This window comes from Podarcis liolepis, assembly GCF_965112155.1.
Source record: "Podarcis liolepis genome assembly, chromosome: 14".
NCBI classification, from domain to species: Eukaryota; Metazoa; Chordata; class Lepidosauria; order Squamata; family Lacertidae; genus Podarcis; species Podarcis liolepis.
The window spans coordinates 49,684,294-49,705,248 of record NC_139569.1 but is presented as its reverse complement, the minus strand read 5'-3'; the positions used below and the strand labels follow the sequence as shown (position 1 = coordinate 49,705,248).

At 46.2% G+C, this 20,955-nt stretch overlaps 1 protein-coding gene across 9 annotated transcripts in view; it reads left to right on the top strand.

The window, feature by feature from the left end:
* The window catches only part of TLN2 (talin 2), a 179,841-nt gene that overhangs the window by 44,026 nt on the left and 114,860 nt on the right, over positions 1 to 20,955 (top strand). For all 9 annotated transcript variants that reach the window (XM_083475490.1, XM_083475495.1, XM_083475496.1 and 6 more), the window contains exon 2: positions 18,512 to 18,683. In XM_083475490.1, coding sequence (XP_083331616.1) covers positions 18,548 to 18,683 — 136 coding nt within the window. In that variant the 5' untranslated portion in view covers positions 18,512 to 18,547. The remainder of the gene's footprint in view (positions 1 to 18,511; positions 18,684 to 20,955) is intronic.

Sequence of the window (20,955 nt, the reverse complement as noted above, 5' to 3'; positions counted from 1 at the left end):
TGGCCTGAACAAAGACTTAGCAGACTGATCCTCTGCTTAAAAACCTCCAAGGAAGGAGAGTCTCACCACCTCTGCTCTGCTGTTGAACAGCTTTTGTTTTTGTTTTATTATGCATTTTGTGTTCTCATTTGGGATATATATGTTGTAAACTGTCCTGTGATCTTTGGATAAGGGTGGTATACAAATTTAATCACCACCAACAACAACTTGCAGTAGCCAATAAAAGATGTTGGGTGATCTTTCCCCAAGTTGCCAAACTTTATGTAGCTCCTGATTTGGTATTCTGGTTGTGGGTTTGACTGGACATGTTGAGTCTCTTTATACAAGTAATATAATAGTCTGTCAATTAGCTAGATACAGATAGGTAGCCGTGTTGGTCTGCCATAGTCAAAATAAAAAAGTTCCTTCCAGTAGCACCTTAAAGACCAACTAAGTTAATTGGTCTTTAAGGTGCTACTGGAAGGAACTTTTTTAATTAGCTAGATAGTATTTGATGCTTAACTTGGTTTGTCTTGCCTGACTAATTGAAGTACATCAAGTTGCTGCTTAGGTGGCAAGCCTATTTGGGCTCACCCATGGAGGCTGATGGACCCTGATAGATCACATTCACCCAGTGCTATACCATCTGCACTGGCTCCCGGTGGAATACAGGATCAGGTTTAAGGTGCTGGTTTTAACCTTTAAAACCCTATACAGCCTAGGACCCTCATGCCTACAGGACCACCTCTCCTGGTACGCCCCATGGAGGACCTTACGGTCTGCAAATAATAACACCTTGGAGATCCTGGGCCTCAGAGAGATTAGGCTGGCCTCAACCAGGGCCAGGGCCTTTTTGGCCTTGGCTGCGGCCTGGTGGAACGCTCTGCCACAAGAGATCAGGGCTGTGCAGGATTTGACATCTTTCCACAGGGCCTGCAAGATGGAGTTGTTCTGCCAGGCCTTTGGCCAGGGCTCAGCCTGACTCCCCTTTTCTTTTTGTAGAAGAAGAATAAGAGTTTGGATTAGATATCCCGCTTTATCACTACCCGAAGGAGTCTCAAAGCGGCTAACATTCTCCTTTTCCCTTCATCCCCCACAACAAACACTCTGTGAGGTGAGTGGGGCTGAGAGACTTCAGAGAAGTGTGACTGGCCCAAGGTCACCCAGCAGCTGCATGTGGAGGCGCATAGACGCGAACCCAGGTCACCAGATTACGAGTCTACCGCTCTTAACCACTACAACCACTACACCACACTTTTTGTATAAGAACTAATATGAAAGAGGCCTCCCAGCATTCTCACAGGCCTTTTCCAGCAGTACTTGCGGACTCTGGAGAGTGAACCTGGAGCCTTCTGCATTCACAGCTGATGCTCTGCCCCTGAACTGTGGCACTTCCCTTAAGGCTTGGAAGGTGCCTTTTACTAAGTCAGACCATTGTTCCATCTAGCTCAGCGTTGTGTACACTGACTGGGAGCAATGGCTCTCCAGGGTTTCAGGCAGGAGTCTCTCCCAGCCCGGCCTGCAGGTGCCATCAGGGGCTGAACCTGGGACCTTGACTGGCTTACTTGAAGTCAAGCAAGACTTGCTTAAAGTCAAAGACTGCTTAAATAGTTTAATTTCTTTATTGCCTTGCTTTTCAGCAGAAAAGGGCCACAGACCCTCTCAGACCACCAAAAAAAGAAGACACTCTCGGCCTGTGGGCTTGCAGTCTAAAAGACGCAACACAGAAGGGAAGAGGGAAATAAGCAAACTCCTGCACCAGTTCTTAAAGTTACAGAGCAGTTCTTACAGTGACCAGCTGGAATGGGAATAGTTCAGGTAGGCCCTCCCTATACAACTGGGTCCTTCAGCAAAGCCGGGGGGGGGGGGGTCTGCACTCTGTCCCTCCCCCTGGAATAGAAAGCTAACTTAGCTACAGTTCATGTATTAGTTAAAGCATGAAATCCTTCCATTTAAGCTAGTTTCATCTGTCTTACTTCATTGGCTTCAGTTGTTGTAGCAGGAATTAAAACGAAGGCTGTAGCTGCGTGCAAGTTTACCTGGCAGGAAGCCAGCTGAACACAATTGGACCAACTTGGGAGTAAATATGCAGAGAGGGGACCGGGCTGTACATCTTCCAAGTTTTGTAGATAAGCACGTTGGGTTTCCATTTGCATGAAATCCTAAACTGAAGACCAGCCAATTCACAGAACAGTTGGTCTTCCTATTGGTTGGGGGGGGGTGCATTTTCAGGCAATGGAGAGAGGTGTTTTGCTTTGTTTTGTTTACTACATGCATATTCTTTTGCAAAAGATCACTTTATGCTTTATGCCTCCTTCCTCACTCTAAAACAGGCACCCACATTTAATTTTTTGCATTTATCAATTAAACTGGTCAGAAACTGCATGACACTTTTTGGCGGAGTACTTTGGTTCACTTTTGCATGCTGTATCTTCATCTTCATCATTAGTCTCTACAAATTAGAATAGGGGAGGGATCTAAACTGCAACTATGAGCACAAAGCCCAATCTGTTTCCCATTTAGTGGATGAAATACTCCACTCAAGGAAACACACCCAAAATGTTACTGATTTGTTTGCTTAGAATAATATCCCCGAGATGATGGAACATTATGCATTCCACACACACACACCCCATTAAAGACAGAAGAAAGCCAACAAAGTTTTGGGTTTGTGCTGGCAGGGTGTAACGTTGTTCTTCTTATTAGCATCTTAAATTCACATCAGTGGGATAAAATAAAGGGATTCTTAGAGCATCTCCTTCCAATGGTTTGAGGAATATGTTAGTTGGACTCTGTGGACTCCAAGGGTCCCTTGCTGGGCAGATGTCACCTGGAACTCATCAGAGGGCACCTTGTGTCAGGACTGGGCATATTCTGCCTGATGTGGAGTGGCACAGGGCACTGGATGAATGGAAGAAGCAGAACCTGTGAGGTTTTTTGGAGTGGGGAGAGACAAGAATATCTGGACCCAACTTCTAAAGGAGAAAGGGAAAGGAGGCCTCTGGGGAGGGACCATGACAGAAGTCCCTGGCTGTATCTCTAGAGTGGGTAGGGGGTGATGAGAAAGACCCATTTCTGCCTAAGACCCTGGAGCAGTGCTGCTAGTCAGCGCAGGGCAGCTGGGCAAGTGGCCCCATTTGGCCTAAGGTGGCTTCCTGTGTTCTCATGCAGATGTCTTTCCTGTCACTTTCTAGATGAGCCTTTTAGACTGGAGCTCTTTCCAGGAAATGAGCCTGGGTCCTCCTTCAGCATCAAAGTGGATGCTTTGCCACTGAGACCATGGTTGGTTTTGAGTCAGAATCACCCACGGACCACCCCTGCCCACATATTTCTGTATGAGGGGGGATCTGGGCATGCCTCCAGAACTGAAGGAGGCAAACTCAGGCATTGAGATGCACTGGTCACCGTCCTCTGAATCTGCCTGAATATTGGTAGAGAAATTGGATCAAATGGATCATTTTACTCAAATGCTTCCATGTTGGTGCTGAGCTTCTGCACTCACTTTATTGCAGGTCTACACATTGCTCTTGTGATTTGCAGGTGAAGCACCCATGTGGAATGTAAGTCATGTAGCAACCCCTGCCCACACAGGTCTCCTTGTACACGTTGCAGTCCCAGCACATGCTGGGCTCAAGCATCTGATGAAAACATCTCTGCAGAAGTCTGTGTGAGCCCTAAGCTGTCAGAGCTGGTTAGAGAAACATTCTTCAAATATCCAGTTACTTTGCTTATTTTCTAGGCTACTACTTCATCTCTAAGCCCAATTTAAAAAGTTTAAAACCACTTTTGTTTTGGAATAAGATCTTGTCCTGTGCTCATTTATCCTGTGTACCAATGGGTAACCTTTTTTATTTTAAAAAATGCATAATCTGAAATGTTAGTCCATGCATAGTCTTTTAATTGGAGTGTCTGCACTGGCATGCATTTATAAGGAGATTTGCCATCCTCCAGTGACTTGCTCGCTCTTTCTCAGCACATGTAAGGGACATAAAATATTTACTCCCTGTATTGATTTTTATGTTGTTTCCTTCCTGGAGTAATCAAAGTGGCAGGGAATTTAAATCATTGTTTTCAGTGCAGCTGCTTACTTTTATGGCAGAAATAATGTCCCCTTTTGAAATGCACATTATGTTTTGTCTGCTATAAGCGAAGAGAAATAAAAATAATTGCTTGACAGGCGGATTCTGAGATGTGGGGATGAGCCAGAGGGCTGGTCTGTTTCCCTTGTGTCTCGCTTGTGGGCTCCCCAGGGGCATCTGGCTGACCACGCACAGAAACCAGATCCTGGGCCAGTTGGACGCTTGCACAAGACCTAGTTACCACTGACTCCAAATAACTGGCCATAAAGTGCCTGGTGCCTGGCTTGCTGAAGAATGCAAGGAGCTCCTTCCTCGTCTTCCACCTCCCTGAGCGTGAGCTGCTAAGTGTGAGTCCCAAGTACCCCCTTACAACAATAAAGAGTCTTGTGGCCAGTGGTGGCTGGTGACCTTTGGGACTGGTAGGGCAGAAGGCAAGGAGCCCAGCAGTAGGTGGCGCCAGAGCCAGTGACAGGATGGCCCTGCTAATTCTAGATTTCTCCCCATCTTTCTGCCTGCTGAATTCTACAAGAGCAACACTGTCTGTGAGCTATCACTGACCTGACACCCATGGAGCATGATAAGGCTAACAATGACTTCTTGGCAGGATGGGTTTGTTCTGCCTCCCAGGCTGGAGGCACAATGCCTTTGAATGCCAGTTGTGGGAGTTACAGATGAGCAGAGAGGGCTGTTGCCCTCAGGTCCTGCTTGGAGGATTCCCATGACAGGCATCTGGCTGGCCACTGTGAGAACAGGATACTGGACTAGATACTGGCCTTTGGCTTAATTCATTGTGGTCATATTTATGTACTAAATAAATAGTGCACAAATACCATAAAGTATGGTAGCAATGACTACCAATTGCCGGGATTTGCAACAAAACCTCCACAGAGGTCCTCATAAGTAGTTGATCTTCTGTTTGGGCCAGTATATCACTTTGGAGGTCTTTAAGCAGAGGCTTGACAACCATATGTCAGGAGTGCTCTGATGGTGTTTCCTGCTTGGCAGAGGGTTGGACTCCATGGCCCTTGTGGTCTCTTCCAACTCTATGATTCTATGATTCTATGTGAGTGCTGGAGCAAACCCCCCCCCCATGAAGAACTGTTCTGATGGTTTAATTTGACCTGTGCACCTGTGCATGATACTTAGAAGGCTGCACTCCAGAACCGTGGGACTAGACATGAGCAAACCCAAGCAGAGAAACTTTACTACATCTGAAGGAGAAAATTAACAAAAGCAAGAGTGTTCTTCTTCTCCAACTTCCACTCCCCTAACAACTATGCTGAGTCTGGGCATCTCCTGTGTCTGGCTGCGGAGCTGCCGCCTCCTTCCCTGTTGGGAAAAAAACCCTTAAAATAACTCTTAGCTTCCTGGTTGGAAGCAAAGAGCTTTTACTTAGGTCTGAAGTGATTCGAAAGCAGCAGTGTCACACCACAACTGGGGAAAATATGTTGCTCTTCCCTCCTGTTGACTGCCATCCATCATAACAAGCACTCCATTTTCTAGATAAATATGTAGCTCTTCATAGGCCTTAAAAATGCAAGCGATCATACAGTCTCATGCTGCAAAATGAGGAATTCAGAAACTGCCACTACCTATGAAATTGAGAGAATGGAGATTAATTGATTCGCTTTAAAGAGAGGGAACTACCAGTCCTTATTGTAAGGAGAAAATATGGGGGGCATTCCTGCCTTAAATGCTAATAATTCTACCTAGAAAGGGAAGACTGTGTCTGATTGGCACTTTTGAGTATTTAAGAGGTGGAAAAGTAGAGCGTGCTTAATGAAAATCTGACCACATTCCACCTGTCCCAACCCCTTCCACTCTTTACCCATTTCATGGCCATACTCCTTGTAGCTTTTCTTTTCTAACAGCTATGGGGGAGGGAGTTTAAAGGGCCCCTTCAATTCCAGGTCTGTCTGCAGTCTTCACGTGTAATATCCTCTTCTTCATAAATAAGTGTGAATGTTAGAAATAAGAGAGTAACTATTTGGCAATGCTTACTCTTACAGCAGGACTGCATCATCCTGTTTTGTCTTTGTATATGTATAATATGTAAAATTATATTAGGTTTCTCACCCATTGTACCTCAAGGTTGATAACTTTATTATTATTAAAAACACAAAATGGATATTGCCAACTCTTTTTTTTAATGGTTGGTTGATCATCTGCATCCTAAACACTTGCAATTCAAGACATTTATATGTTGCTGGTGTGGGGAGAAAATATAAATCCCTGTGTGGGGTAAATAATAAAAGAAATGGCTGTGTGCCTAGATAATAATCTCAGGGCTAAATTCTCTCTCCAGCAGGAGAGAGCCCCCAGCAGCCAAGTTTAAACTCACCAAGTCAAGCAGCACAATGAAGCATCAGGAATGTAAACTGTTAAACCTTTTGCATGTCCCTTTAGTCCACTTGCAAAGCACTCCCCACTTTCTACCCTTCTGGCAATGAACAGACCACACACTGTTAAATAAGTTTAAAGTGCTTTACTTACAAAAAGTTCCAAAGGTCAGGTTCATGCATTTATCCAAGCAGAGGCAAGGAGAACATAGGTAAAATACTCATGAACAGAAAATACAGAGAGATAACTTCAAATATGTACTCTAAGCTTGGAGCTCATTTAGGCATGCTTCCTTAGTCACTTACATGGTGAGGAGAGAGGGAGAGGACAGGAGGAGAAGGATTCACTTCCTTCCTCATCAAAGAAGAGGGCGTGTGACCTAACTGCGTCTAGGAACACAGGTCTGTGATCTTAACCCCTTCATGCACTAACTAGCACTCATTTATAGTTATGTTTGACTGCAATTTCCCACAGCCAGAATCTCATATCTAGGTGCCTTCTAGAAACATTAAAAAAGTAAAGACAATTTAGCATTTAAATAAACAAAAGCTGCTGCACATTTTTAATATACAGCGGTACCTCGGGTTAAGTACTTAATTTGTTCTGGAGGTCCGTTCTTAACCTGAAACTGTTCTTAACCTGAAGCACCACTTTAGCTAATGGGGCCTCCTGCTGTTGCTGCGCCGCTGGAGCACAATTTCTGTTCTCAAACTGAAGCAAAGTTCTTAACCGGAGGTACTATTTCTGGGTTAGCGGAGTCTGTAACCTGAAGCGTATGTAACCTGAAACATATGTAACCCGAGGTACCACTGTATACAGAGGTACCTCGGGTTCCAGACGTTTCAGGTTACAGACTCCACTAACCTAGAAATAGTACCTCGGCTTAACAACTTTGCTTCAGGATGAGAACAGAAATCGTGTGGCAGCAGCAGCAGGAGGCCCCATTAGCTAAAGTGGTACCTCAGGTTAAGAACAGTTTCAGGTTAAGAACGGACCTCCAGAACGAATTAAGTTCTTAACCCGAGGTACCACTGTAAATGGAAAAGCTCTCATTACCAACTTTAAAAATAGCCTTAAGAACTCGTTCCTTTAGTTTATGATCTGACCAGACAATCAGCGAAAACTTTTGTTGGTTCATATACAATTAAAGTTTGCACCCTTATTTAGCGAGTGATCAGAAATGTTCCTTTCTTCATCACCCGGGACATCTAATGCTTGGTTTTATATCACACATTCCTCGCTTGCAAAACTTAGCCCAGGAGCAGAATTCAAGGATATCAAGTCACCAAATTCAGCAGGATTCCAGCCCCCTGCTAGTTACTGTCAAGTCCATAAGACCTGAGGTAGCTGTCTGTAGCAGTTCTTGCCAGCGGACTGTTCTGAGAGTGGTTTTTGCCACTGTCATGCTGACAGAAGCTCGGGTGCCTGTAGTGGCGCTTTGCATCCGCTGGATTCTTGGCCCCTTCATGGGGCACTCAGATGCAGCTGTAGTGCTATCACGGGGTCAGCTTTGTGCTCCAGTTGCCAAGATAACATACTGTTCAGGGCAGCGGCATTCCAAAGGCAAAATCCCTTCTCTCCCTTGAATAGGGGTACTATCTTGCAAGCTTTGCTTTGGAACCCTGTCCTAGAATAATAATGATCTTGGTATATAATAAAAAAGTTACAATGTCGTCACGCAGCCCTCGTTGGAGGATTTGTAGTACCTCATCACAATCCTGGATTGTGAGGGGAATGGCAGGGGGGGTTGGCAAGCAGAGCAAGCAGGGGCACATCCCCCAGTAGTACCAGTGTAGCTCCATATCACACAGACATAAACGCCTGCTCTCTTGCTTGCTAAAGAGGAGGAGTCTGAAAATGGTAGCTAGACGAAGCCTTCACAAAAGATAGGGGACAAGGTTCCCTTTCTGTCTTTCCTCCATGATTCAGGTCCTGAGTATGGGTGTATTTGGATAAGCAACGGAAACAAATGTAATTCAGGCTGCCTTCCTCAGCCAGCCTCAAAGATGTGGGGGAGAGAGCCAGGCCTGGGGTAAGGGGACAGGTGGTCCTTGAAAAGAGGAGGAGGAAATGGTCGTCCCCCCCAGGTAGTCTTCTGAAACAGGAGCTAAAGGTACTGCTCCCTTTCAACAAAAGCACTTTGCATGAACCAGTGTGAGCTGTGATAAGATGGAACTCTTAACAGTGTTTCCTATGCTGTTTCACTGTCCTTTGAAATGGAGACAACAGCTTTCCCCAACACCACTGGGGCTGATGGGAGTTGCAGTCAAAGCTATCTGGAGGGCACTAGGTTGAGGAAGCTGCTGTGGAATTTGGTGTCTGTCTTACCAGTGCATGCCCCACATTTGGTGGGATTTTTATGGAAAGGTGGTGAAAGTTTGCAGTCGCTAGACCAGGGGAAAGCAAACTTTTTCTGTGGGGGGCCGGTTCACTGTCCCTCAGAACTTGTGGCAGTCCTTTTACGTCGACTCGTTCCTCCTAAACAGCTTTTCCCTCTTAGAATCATAGAATAGAATCATAGAGTTGGAAGAGACCACAAGGGCCATCGAGTCCAACCCCCTGCCAAGCAGGAAACACCATCAGAGCACTCCTGACATATGGTTGTCAAGCCTCTGCTTAAAGACCTCCAAAGTAGGAGACTCCACCACACTCCTTGGCAGCAAATTCCACTGTCAAACAGCTCTTACTGTCAGGAAGTTCTTCCTAATGTTTAGGTGGAATCTTCTTTCTTGTAGTTTGAATCCATTGCTCCGTGTCCGCTTCTCTGGAGCAGCAGAAAACAACCTTTCTCCCTCCTCTATGTGACATCCTTTTATATATTTGAACATGGCTATCATATCACCCCTTAACCTCCTCTTCTCCAGGCTAAACATGCCCAGCTCCCTTAGCCGTTCCTCATAAGGCATCGTTTCCAGGCCTTTGACCATTTGGGTTGCCCTCCTCTGGACATGTTCCAGTTTGTCAGTGTCCTTCTTGAATTGTGGTGCCCAGAACTGGACACAGTACTCCAGGTGAGGTCTGACCAGAGCAGAATATAGTGGCACTATTACTTCCCTTGATCTAGATGCTATACTCCTATTGATGCAGCCCAGAATTGCATTGGCTTTTTTAGCTGCCGCGTCACACTGTTGGCTCATGTCAAGTTTGTGGTCAACCAAGACTCCTAGATCCTTTTCACATGTACTGCTCTCAAGCCAGGTGTCACCCATCTTGTATTTGTGCCTCTCATTTTTTTTGCCCAAGTGCAATACTTTACATTTCTCCCTGTTAAAATTCATCTTGTTTGTTTTGGCCCAGTTCTCTAATCTGTCAAGGTCATTTTGAAGTGTGATCCTGTCCTCTGGGGTGTTAGCCACCCCTCCCAGTTTGGTGTCATCTGCAAATTTGATCAGAATGCCCTTGAGTCCATCATCCAGGTCGTTGATAAAGATGTTGAATAAGACCGGGCCCAAGACAGAACCCTGTGGCACCCCACTAGTCATTCTTCTCCAGGATGAAGAGGAACCATTGATGAGCACCCTTTGGGTTCGGTCAGTCAGCCAGTTACAAATCCACTGAGTGGTAGCATAGTCAAGACCACATTTTACCAGCTTCTTTACAAGAATATCATGGGGCACCTTGTCAAATGCCTTGCTGAAATCAAGGTAGGCTACATCCACTGCGTTCCCTTCATCTACCAGGCTTGTAATTCTGTCAAAAATTCTTGTCTCCCTGCTTTCTATTCCCATTTTAATATTTATTAATAATAGTTTTTGAAATGAATAAATAATATTTGGTCTTACATTTTAATTTCCTTGCAGAGGAGACCTCCCTTCTTTTCTCCCGGCCACTTTTACTTGGCATGCAAAGAGTTGGTGCTGATGCTGCTCCAAACCAAAAAGGTCCAGGGGGTGGGACTGACAAATGAGGAGGCACCGGGCTGGCTGTGGAACTGAGGCCCATCTGAAAGTGTCCCCAAGCCCACTGGTGGCTCCCAACCCACTGCCTTGAGAAACACACTGCCAGACAGCTCTTGGTGGACTTGAAAAGTCTGTGAATACATTCTTGGCTGAACCCCGGCTAATTTATTGAAAGATGCGCCAAAGCTGTTAAAACATTGCACATATGGAAATGATGTGATTTCCCCAAATTCTTAACCACTCCCTAGCACCGGATTCTAAAGATGTTTGTGCCAAATCTTGCTGGGTGTGTGGATCGCTTTTCTTGGGCCAGCCCTTTGCTTGTTTCCAGCTAAGCAGTCCATGACCCAGAATGTGGGAATTAGCCGTAAATTGTCATGGAACAGATTAATCTCTTCAAGATTTCAAAGCGAGATTTCAATCAGAAGTTTTTTCCTCTGAGTCAAAAAACAAACTCATTTCTTTCCCAAGGAACAATATTGTTGGTGTCAAGAAGGGTGCTGGAATGCAGAAATCCATTTCACAACTCTGGGTGGTTGAAAGGCAGTTGCCTTAAACTGAGTCAGACTATTGGTCCATCGTAGGGTTGCCATGTGTCCTCTTTTTCCAGGACACATCCTCTTTTTCATGGGTATGTGAAATGAGAGTTGTCATAGTGATCCATAGTAGAAGTCGGCAAATGTGTCCTCTTTTTTGCTCTTCAAAATATGGCAACCCCAAGAGTAGTCCTGCCTATGCAGACTGGCAGCCGCTCTCCAGAGTTTCAGGCACAGGGTTTCCCCAGCCCTACCTGGAGATGAACCTGGGACGTACTGCATGTGAAGCAGATGCTCTACCTGAAGAGTGCTGCTTCCATCCCTGGCCTTCAGTGGGACGCCCTTCCAAGAAGAAGACGTGTCTAGGATCATCCTGTTTTTTTCTGATACTGCGGCATCATATTCTGTGGGCCGGCTTGAGTCAACTGGAGCACATGGCACCTACTCATTTTTATTTGTGACTTGCTGCCTTTACATGCACACACCTTTATTATTATTATTCCATGAGTTAACTATTCACTTTAAAACTCTAGAGTGGCTGGAATTCTCACACGCATGTGCTCTCTGAAGCCCACATTCCCAGCATGTTTGCACTTCTGTCTCAGTGACGTCTACGCTGGCTTGGTCTTGTCCACAGAATGGAAGATGGCAGGATAATAATAATAATAATAATAATAATAATAATAATAATAATAATAATAATAATTTATTTGTACCCCACCCATCTTGCTGGGTTTCCCCAGCCACTGTGGCCGGCTTCCAACAAAGATTAAAAATACCGTATTTTTCGCTCTATAACACGCACCAGACCATAACACGCACGTAGTTTTTAGAGGAGGAAAACAAGAAAAAAAATATTCTAAACGAAATAGTGGATATATGATTTTTGTGGTTCATGCTGTGGCCACAGACATGTGATCTGACAGTGAGTTTGGAGTAGCCCAATGCAAAAATCCTGAGGATCCATGTGGATCCATGCTTTGTAACCATGGAGGAGGGAAGGAAGGGGAACCATGGATCCTCTGCTCACGACTGCAGCAGATCCCCCCGCCACCCGTAGGCATTCGCTCCATAACACGCACAGACATTTCCCCTTACTTTCTAGGAGGAAAAAAGTGAGTGTTATGGTGCAAAAAATAGGGTACATTAAAATGTCACACATTAAAAACTTCCCTGAACAGGGCTGCCTTCAGATGTCTACTAAATGTAAGGTAGTTGTTTTTCTCTTTGACATCTGATGGGAGGGAGTTCCACAGGGCAGGTGCTACTACTGAGAAGGCCCTCTGCCTGGTTCCCTGTAGCTTTGTTTCTCGCAATGAGGGAACCGCTAGAAGGCCCTCAGCGCTGGACCTCAGCATCCGGGCAGAATGATGGAGGTGGAGACACTCCTTCAGGTATACTGGGATGAGGCTGTTTAGGGCTTTAAAGGTCAGCACCAATACTTTGAATTGTGCTCGGAAACGTACTGGAAACCAATGTAGGTCTTTCAAGTCTGGTGTTATGTGGTCTCGGCGGCCGCTCCCAGTCACCAGTCTAGCTGCTGCATTCTTGATTAGTTGTAGTTTCCGGGTCACCTTCAAAGGTAGCCCCACGTAGGGCGCATTGCAGTAGTCCCAAGCAGGAGATAACTAGAGCATGCACCACTCTGGTGAGACAGTCTGCGGGCAGGTAGGGTCTCAGCCTGCATACCGGATGGAGCTGGTAGACAGCTGCCCTGGATACAGGATCCCCAAGGACATGCTCTAAAGAGAGCTGGCTTCAAGCACCAGGCCCATTGGCAGACCAAAATGTGACATGAAGGCTGGCAACGTCAACCACACTGCATGGGAATCCCTTGCATACAACCGCAGCACCTGGAGACAGACAGGCAGGTTGTGCATCCACAGCAGTGTCCAGAGAATGACTGGCCACTGGGTGGGGCACAGAGAGAAGAAACGCCATGGGGCATCTTCAGCAGCATAACCAGATACCTCCATTTGCCCCAGCTGCAACAAAATGTGTCTCTCCCATATCGGTCAGGCACTGTAACCTTCCAACAGTTTGACTTCACAGCTCCATTGTCTCCCAAGACAGACGGGTGCCAACTGAATGCTATGGGGAAGATGTGCCAAAGCTGAATGTCTGATAACTAGAGATTGTCCTTGTTGCATGCTTTACAACTTCCAGAAAGAGTAACAAACAAGAGGAAATCATGAGCCATAGCAGGAGGCTTAAAACAGAGTCAGTGATGCTGGAGAGATTCCCTCCAGATGTTGTGGACTGAAACTCCTATCATCGTGACTATTAGCCATGCTGACTGAGGCTGGTGGGAGTTGTGGTCCACAGCACCTGAAGGGAATCACATGGGCTATCTCTGCTTTCGCTGGAGATGCATGTGGGATCCTGATAGCATTCAGTGGCTCAGTTCGGCTAATGAATGTGGAGGGCAGGGCACACTGAAAATTATTTCCTCCTGTGGAAACAGGTAGAGGTATATGTGCCATACTCTTTGATTATAAGTTAGGGTATAGAGGGGGTGGAGAACCCAACACAGCTGGAGCATTATTATTTTTTAATATGTGCTCTTTAATGCGCAGTCAGAATGCCTTTGCTATGCCTGAGTTTGCTGTTAGAGGGAATGATTCCTTTAATTCCTTGGCTCCAGTAGAGCTGGGGCTCTGCAGTGAGGAAGCAAGTTTCTGTGAATCTGAAAATGCACATCAAACTTTGCTCCCCTCACAGGGTCAGAGCTGCGTGCCTTTTTGGCAGTGCAAATTCCTGATTCATAGGAAGAAGAAGGAACCTCCTAGTTTCCTGCTGGGCTTCCTTTCCAAACACACTGGGCTGGGGAGAGACAGAAATTTAAGATGAGCAATGGCTGGCCTGGGAATTGAGAAGTGGCTTGTTTTTATTACGAAGGTGGTTCCTGCCAGCATTCCACACGTCCAGACGTCACTTTGGGATGAACTTGCTATGAAGCAGAATTTAGGCTTTTCTGGTTGTAATTGAGTTCATTTGTATTGCCTTTGGTGTTTGAAAAACAGGTATTTCTCCCCTGCCTCCCCCCCCCCGCCCTCCTTCCATTTCAAATGGATTGCTTTTCATAATTCTTGTTAAAATGTTCTCCTCTTCAGTCTTGGGTAAAATGGAGAGAGGGTTTTGTTTTTGTTGTTTTTGTATCCCTCCCCTGTTGGTGACTTCTTGTCTGGTTGGGTACCAGGATGGTATCAGGCAGACAGCTCATTTAAGGCTCTGAGAACCAGTCCAGGCCATTACTTTACTAGAAGTCTATTCAGCATATTCTACCCCTCCTCTCTTTTGCAGTTTGGGATTGGGATATGTTTTCAGTGCCTGAGGATATGAAGTAAAAATAGATTAAAGGTCTTGGAGCATGTACAGAGGGCACTGCTCTCACCTGCTGGCAGCAATTACATGTAATGATAAGCCAAGATTCTCTGCCTTTTATTTACTCTGAGCAAGTGGCATCCTGATGCACACAGCTTAATCAATCCCATCTTGCTACTTCCCTGGCATGTGAACAGGATAACCCAGGCAGGAAGCCCCTTCAGCTAGGGAAATCCCTGCACAGCCACAGCCAGGAATTTGAGGCCAGTCACTATTGACGCGGGTGGTGCTGTGGGTTAAACCACAGAGCCTAGGGCTTGCCGATCGGAAGGTCAACAGTTCGAATCCCCTTGATGGAGTGAGCTCCCATTGCTCGGTCCCTGCTCCTGCCCACCTAGCAATTCGAAAGCACATCAAAGTGCAAGTAGATAAATAGGTACCGCTCTGGCGAGAAAGTAAACGGCGTTTCCCTATGCTGCTCTGGTTCACCAGAAGCGGCTTAGTCATGCTGGCCACATGATCTGGAAGCTGTACGCCGGCTCCCTCGGCTAGTAAAGCGAGATGAGTGCCGCAACCTCAGAGTTGTCCGCGACTGGACCTAATGGTCAGGGGTCCCTTTACCTTTATTTATAAAGTATTTGCAGGAGCTAGGCACTTTTGCAAGTTGATGCAGTCTTGCTGCCAGATTCATGCCCTCAATAAACCATCTCTCTTGGCCCAAGCAACCTTGCAGGATTCTTGCAAATATTTTTTTTAAGTGGGGAGAGGGGAATATTGTCCTCTCCCACCCATTTGTGGACCAGCTTCAGCCCTTTGGCAGAATTGCGTTACATGTATTACAGATGCAATCAATATTTATGCTGTCTTTCAAGTCTGAACTCATTTGATGTCTCTTCATTGGCTGTGGGGAAACTCCTCTCCTCTGGCTTCCAAGAGGGAGTCAAGCCTGAATACTCCCTCTGTTTCTAGAGAAGCAAAGGCTGTTGCTCATCTGTTCCTTTCCTTGCAGGGCACGGTCCCCAGATCTGATGTTTGTTCTCGCAAGTGGTGGCGGCCATTCTGCCAGCTGTTATAAAGTGAATCGCTCTGTGGGGGGTGGGAGGGGGGACCCTGAAAACAATAAAAGCCTTCAGGGTTTTTTACATTCTTTCTGAGTAACAAACTGCCCTGGCATCTCATTCAGTCATGTTTTTAAAAGTGGGATGGTATTTGGTTTCTGGCTTACATTTCCTAGGTAAGTGAGTGTTCAGAGATCAACATAAAAAATATGTTCCTAGCTTGTTCCAGACAGGCCAGGGGTGGGTAGCTTGTGGTCCAGCAAATGCTACTGACTCCAGGTCCCATCAGCCCTAGCCAGTGATCAGAGATGATGGTAGTTGTGATCCAGCAATATCTGGAGGGCTTCAAGCCTCCCATTCCTGTTCCAGACATCGATATGCTCCTGGCGTTTGTGTTGCTAATGCATCCATGGGTGTTCACCTGCAGGACAGTGAACATTAACCCCCAAATCATGAAGCAGGGCTTTGCGGAACTATCAGCTTTTCTGAACTGCCCCTGAACTGTGCCAGCCATTATGAGAACTGTTTAAGAATTGGTGTCTGGAGTTAAATATTCCACCCCCTTCTTCGTGTGCCACTTTTTTTAGATTGTAAGCCTGCAGGCGGGGACTGTCTTATTTTAATTGATTGTATGTAAGCCACTATAGGAGGCTTTATGACTGAAGAGCAGGGTACAAATGCTCTAAAGAAATACCGTATTTTTTGCACCATAACACTCACTTTTTTCCTCCTAGAAAGTAAGGGGAAATGTCTGTGCGTGTTATGGAGGGAATGCCTACGGCTGGCATGCCTACGGATTTTCCTCCTCTAAAAACTACATGCGTGTTATGGTCGGGTGCGTGTTATAGAGCGAAAAATACGGTAAATTTTCCAAGCTTTTCTCTGTTTTTAAAAGAGTTAAGTTTCTAGCATTTGTAGGACCTGAAGTATATTAGGCAGAATGTACGTGCCCTGTTCTTCTCTTTGCGTGTGTGTGAGAAGCTAGCCTTCTATCCCTTTCAGGTTTTTTCCTCTTCACCCCCCAAACGAGTGCATATGAGTTGACAATGCTTCTTCCAGCAAAGGTCTGGCCCTCCACTGCCTTCCCTCCTCCAGTGGAATCATGTGAGTTGAGAGGGGGCCGGAAGGAAGTCTCAGTCCTCCAGGAAGGGGCATGGATAACTCCAAGGGCTCTTGGGACTTACCATTCTTCTGACAACATTGTTGTGCCTTTGTGCAAACTCCAAAATGACACAAAAGCAAAAACTCCATTCATCCTCATCAGAATCCAGCGGTCAGATCTGCAGCTGTTATGAATGGGTGCAGATTTTGACAGAGCCCGGAATGTGCTACAAGGACTACAAGTGATTTTTGGAGGTGTCCCAGGTTTCACTCCCAGGCATCTCAGGTTAAAAGGCTATCAGGGAAGTCACATATGAGTATGGGTAGGCAAACTAAGGCCCAGGGGCCGAATCCGGCCCAGTCGTCTTCTCAATCCAGCCCGCGGATGTTCCGGGAATCAGCGTGTTTTCACATGAGTAGAATGTGTGCTTTTATTTAAAATGCATCTCTGGGTTATTTGTGGGGCATAGGAATTCGTTCATTTCCCCCCAAAAAAATATAGTCCAGCCCCCCACGCAGTCTGAGGGACAGTGGACCGGCCTCTTGCTGAAAAAGTTTGCTGACCCCTGCATAGGAGGATCGTTTGTGTCCCTGTGGAGCCAATGAAGCAGTCAAAACTCCGGCTCACATCTTTTTTTAATGTAATCTTCGTAGAGAGGCTACTTTGGCCCCTGATGCAGAGGCCCCTGGAAGGAAACAGGAATGGTACCTAGAATATTTCGTGGCTAATACAAACAAATTAATAACAGTGTTGGTGGCCAAGTCCCTCTTCATTGTTCAAAGGTCTTGTAAGATGATACTCTCACTCTGCTTGTAATTTGGAGCTCATGTTTTTATCTTTTGTATCATATAATAATATGACTGTAAAATTGGCTGTCTCATTGTGAGGTGTACCAAACTGCACTGATGGCACTTAATTGAATTGTCTTGCATCATTTATAACACTTTATGTTCTCTTCTAACGTGTTCTGGGCTTGGGGTGTCTGTCCTCTGCCATTCCCCTTGCACAGATGGCAAGCAAGGCACAAAGAGTGGGATTTGCGCCTGTGCTGTACTTTACAGAGGAGAGTCCTCTGTCTGAAAGTGTCCTCAGTTAGAAGGCTTAAAGATCAAGGCTTAAAGATGAAGGAAAGCAAGCGGTACCTTGAAGTTGCCCCCCAACAGCTGGCACCATCTGGGCAGCAGACTGAGCAGGCACCTGGTCACAGGCTTCCCTGTTATGGAGATGATGGTGGTGATGATGATGATGATGATGTACCATTACTTATTCCCCACCCATCCAGCTGGGTTTCCCCAGCCACTCTGGGCAGCTTCCAGCAAAATACCGTATTTTTTGCTCTATAAGACTCACTTTTCCCCTCCTAAAAAGTAAGGGAAAATGTGTGTGCGTCTTATGGAGCGAATGCAGGCTGCGCAGCTATCCCAGAAGCCAGAACAGCAAGAGGAATTGCTGCTTTCACTGCGCAGTGATCCCTCTTGCTGTTCTGGCTTCTGAGATTCAGAATAATTTTTTTCTTGTTTTCCTCCTCCAAAAACTAGGTGCGTCTTGTGGTCTGGTGCGTCTTATAGAGCGAAAAATACGGTATATAGGAAGAAAATGAAACATTAAACATTAAAAGCTTCCTGAAAAGGAAGCCTTCAGATGCCTTTTAAGGTCGTTTAGTTACTTATCATCTTGACATCTGACGGGAGGGCATTCCATTGGGTGGGTGCCACTACTGAGAAGGCCCTCTGCCTGGTTCCCTTAGCATCACTTCTTGCAGCAAGGGAGCTGCCAGAAGGCCCTCGAAGCTGGACCTCAGTGTCCAGGATGAAAAATGGGCGTGGTGACGCTCCTTCTAGTATACATGTGTGTATGTTTTATCCTTTGTATCATATTGTTTTTGAAACAAGCGTATGTTTTAATGCTCGTGTTTTTATTCTTTGCACACACCGTTTTAACGTATCTATGATCACATAAGAAATGATTGAGGATTTTAGGGAACTGGTGATGGGAATGCCCACTGTCTTCGTTTGGAGAACCTCAAAGGCAGCTCCCTGTGTCCCCGTGATTTCAGAAGATGATATTAGCAGACACAGAAAGCTACCGTGGAAGATGTAGTCTGGTTCTCCTGTGATTTCAAAAGGATGAGGGTTTGTTGATGTTTTTTTAAAAAAATAGCAATCTAATGTGTCTTGTTTTGTTTCTGCCCAAGGTAACATAAAGAGAAACCTACAAGAGATCTGGCAAGATGGTTGCGCTGTCCTTGAAGATCTGCATTCGCCAGTGCAATGTGGTCAAGACGATGCAGTTTGAGCCCTCCACGGCCGTGTACGACGCCTGCCGCGTTATTCGTGAGCGAGTGCCAGAGGCTCAAACTGGACAAGGTTAGTTTTGGCAAACCCCACATTTGAGTTATAGTCTGATGCATGATGCCAGGTACGGTCATACCTCAGGTTGAAGTAGCTTCTGGTTGAGCATTTTTGGGTTGCGCTCCGTGGCAACCCAGAAGTAATGAAGCGTGTTACTTCCAGGTTGTGCTGCTTGCGCATGCGCAGATGCTCAAAATGATGTCATGCGCGGAAGCGGCAAATCGCGACCCGCGCGGACACGGTTTGCGTTCACTTCAGGATGTGAACAGGGCTCTGGAACAGATCCCGTTCGCATCCAGAGGTACCACTGTATGGGGCAGATAAAGACTTGGCTCAGCTGAAGTGGGGTTTGCATGCACAGCCAACCTGCAAAGCACTCTGCAGCACTTGACAAGACCTGCCAGTCAGCTGAATGGCCTCACTTTGTGGGCCGACACTGCTTGATTTCAAACTCTGTGGGCAAGGAAGGGTCACATGACATCACTGTGGGCACCCCCCACATGTTTCAAACTTGGCCCACGGCAAGTGGGAGAGATAATGATCTGGGCTGCCCCACCAGGTCCAGTTTTCCACCCCATCTCTAGATGCTGGACTGCGGCTCCCACCATCCCTAACTACTGGTCTTTCTGACTGGGGCTACATTTTGGGGGGCACATGGTTCCCCACCCCAGATAAGGCAGTGGGTGTCCTGGTGAGCAATCAAGGTTCACACAAGGAGCATGAAAAGGTCCTGGTGTCTCAGAGGGCCGCCTTAGCAGCTGTTTGCAGACTTTGGAACTCCCTCCCTAGAGAGGCCAGACTCTGCTACCTGTATTTTAATAGATTTGTTTTTATATTGTTTTAATTCTGTTACAGTTCAAATACTTCTTAACTGTTATCTGCTGTGTGTTTTTACCTTTCTGTGTTTTAATCTTTGTGAGCTGCCTTGAGTCCTGGCTCTGGGAGAAACATGGAATGTAAATAAATAATAGTGCCAGGTATTTTATTGGACTTGTGGAGTGATGTCCCTGAAGTGAGGGCAAATGCACTGTCTTCACTCTGTATGTGTGTGTAGCAGGTGGGGAGGGAGAAAATGTGTGGCTGAGGCAGGCAGGCCTTGCTACCCTGCTGTTTGATTGCTCTCACAGCTTCTCTTTTTACATTGCCACCCACTCGGGCCCCCACCCAACCAGGGGGTTAACACTTCTGCCCTGTTTTTGCAGCACCACCCCCAGTGCAAAATTACCCAAAGGGCTGCCACTTTCTCTAAGAGGGGAAAAGTGATTGTGAAAAGGTCCTCTTTTGCTCATTTCCACTCGGAACAAACATGTTTATGTATTTATCATCTTCAACAAATAATGTCGGTTTCCAGGGCAATGGGAAACCTTGATTTATTTTAGGGCAAATTGCGGCAATGCTGTCTTGGGCGGCCACAGGCAAGTTCATATTAACTTGGGATTCAAGATTAGCAATGCCGTAATGCATTGGGCCTTGATTGCGCCTTGATTGGCAATGCAGTCTTGGAGCTAATTGTTGCTTCCCGGGAGCTTTGAATCCAAGCTGGGAATTTCTGCCCCTCACTGTAAACCGTTTCCATTGCAAACAGGCTCCGCAAGGGCATCCGCTGAACAGCCAGATTAATAGACACTGATGGAGTGGAAGCATTAGCTCTAAACTACTTTGTATTATTTGGTTCATTACGTTTGAATGCAGCCTTCATTAATTAGCAGTGAGTGATTAAAGTGCCGTCGTTGGAGCGTTGCCTTTTGGCGTTGCCGTTTTGGCCTTCGTCTCCTGCGGTTCCAGCAGCGAAATGTCCGTGACCTTTGTGCACCTCACCCTCGGGATGCTCCTCCGCAGACGTCCCTTGGGTCACAGCGTTTGCTGCAGCATTGCCAGTTTCTGCCAGCAGGAAACCGTGGTGCGACCAAGCACATGTGGAATGCTGTACAGTGGTACCTCGGGTTACAGACGCTTCAGGTTACAGACTCCACTAACCCAGAAATAGTGCTTCAGGTTAAGAACTTTGCTTCAGTATGAGAACAGAAATTGCGTGGCAGCAGCGCGGTGGCAGTGGGAGGCCCCATTAGCTAAAGTACCTCAGGTTAAGAACAGTTTCAGGTTAAGAACGGATCTCTAGAACGAATTAAGTTCTTAACCCGAGGTACCGCTGTATACAGTTCTGGCTGCCTCACCTCAAAAAGGAGGTTGTGGAGTTGGAAATAGGTTCATTATGCATGGCATGGAGAAAGTGTATAGAGAATATTTTTTCTTCCCTCTGGCATAGCAGTAGCCCTCATGGACATCC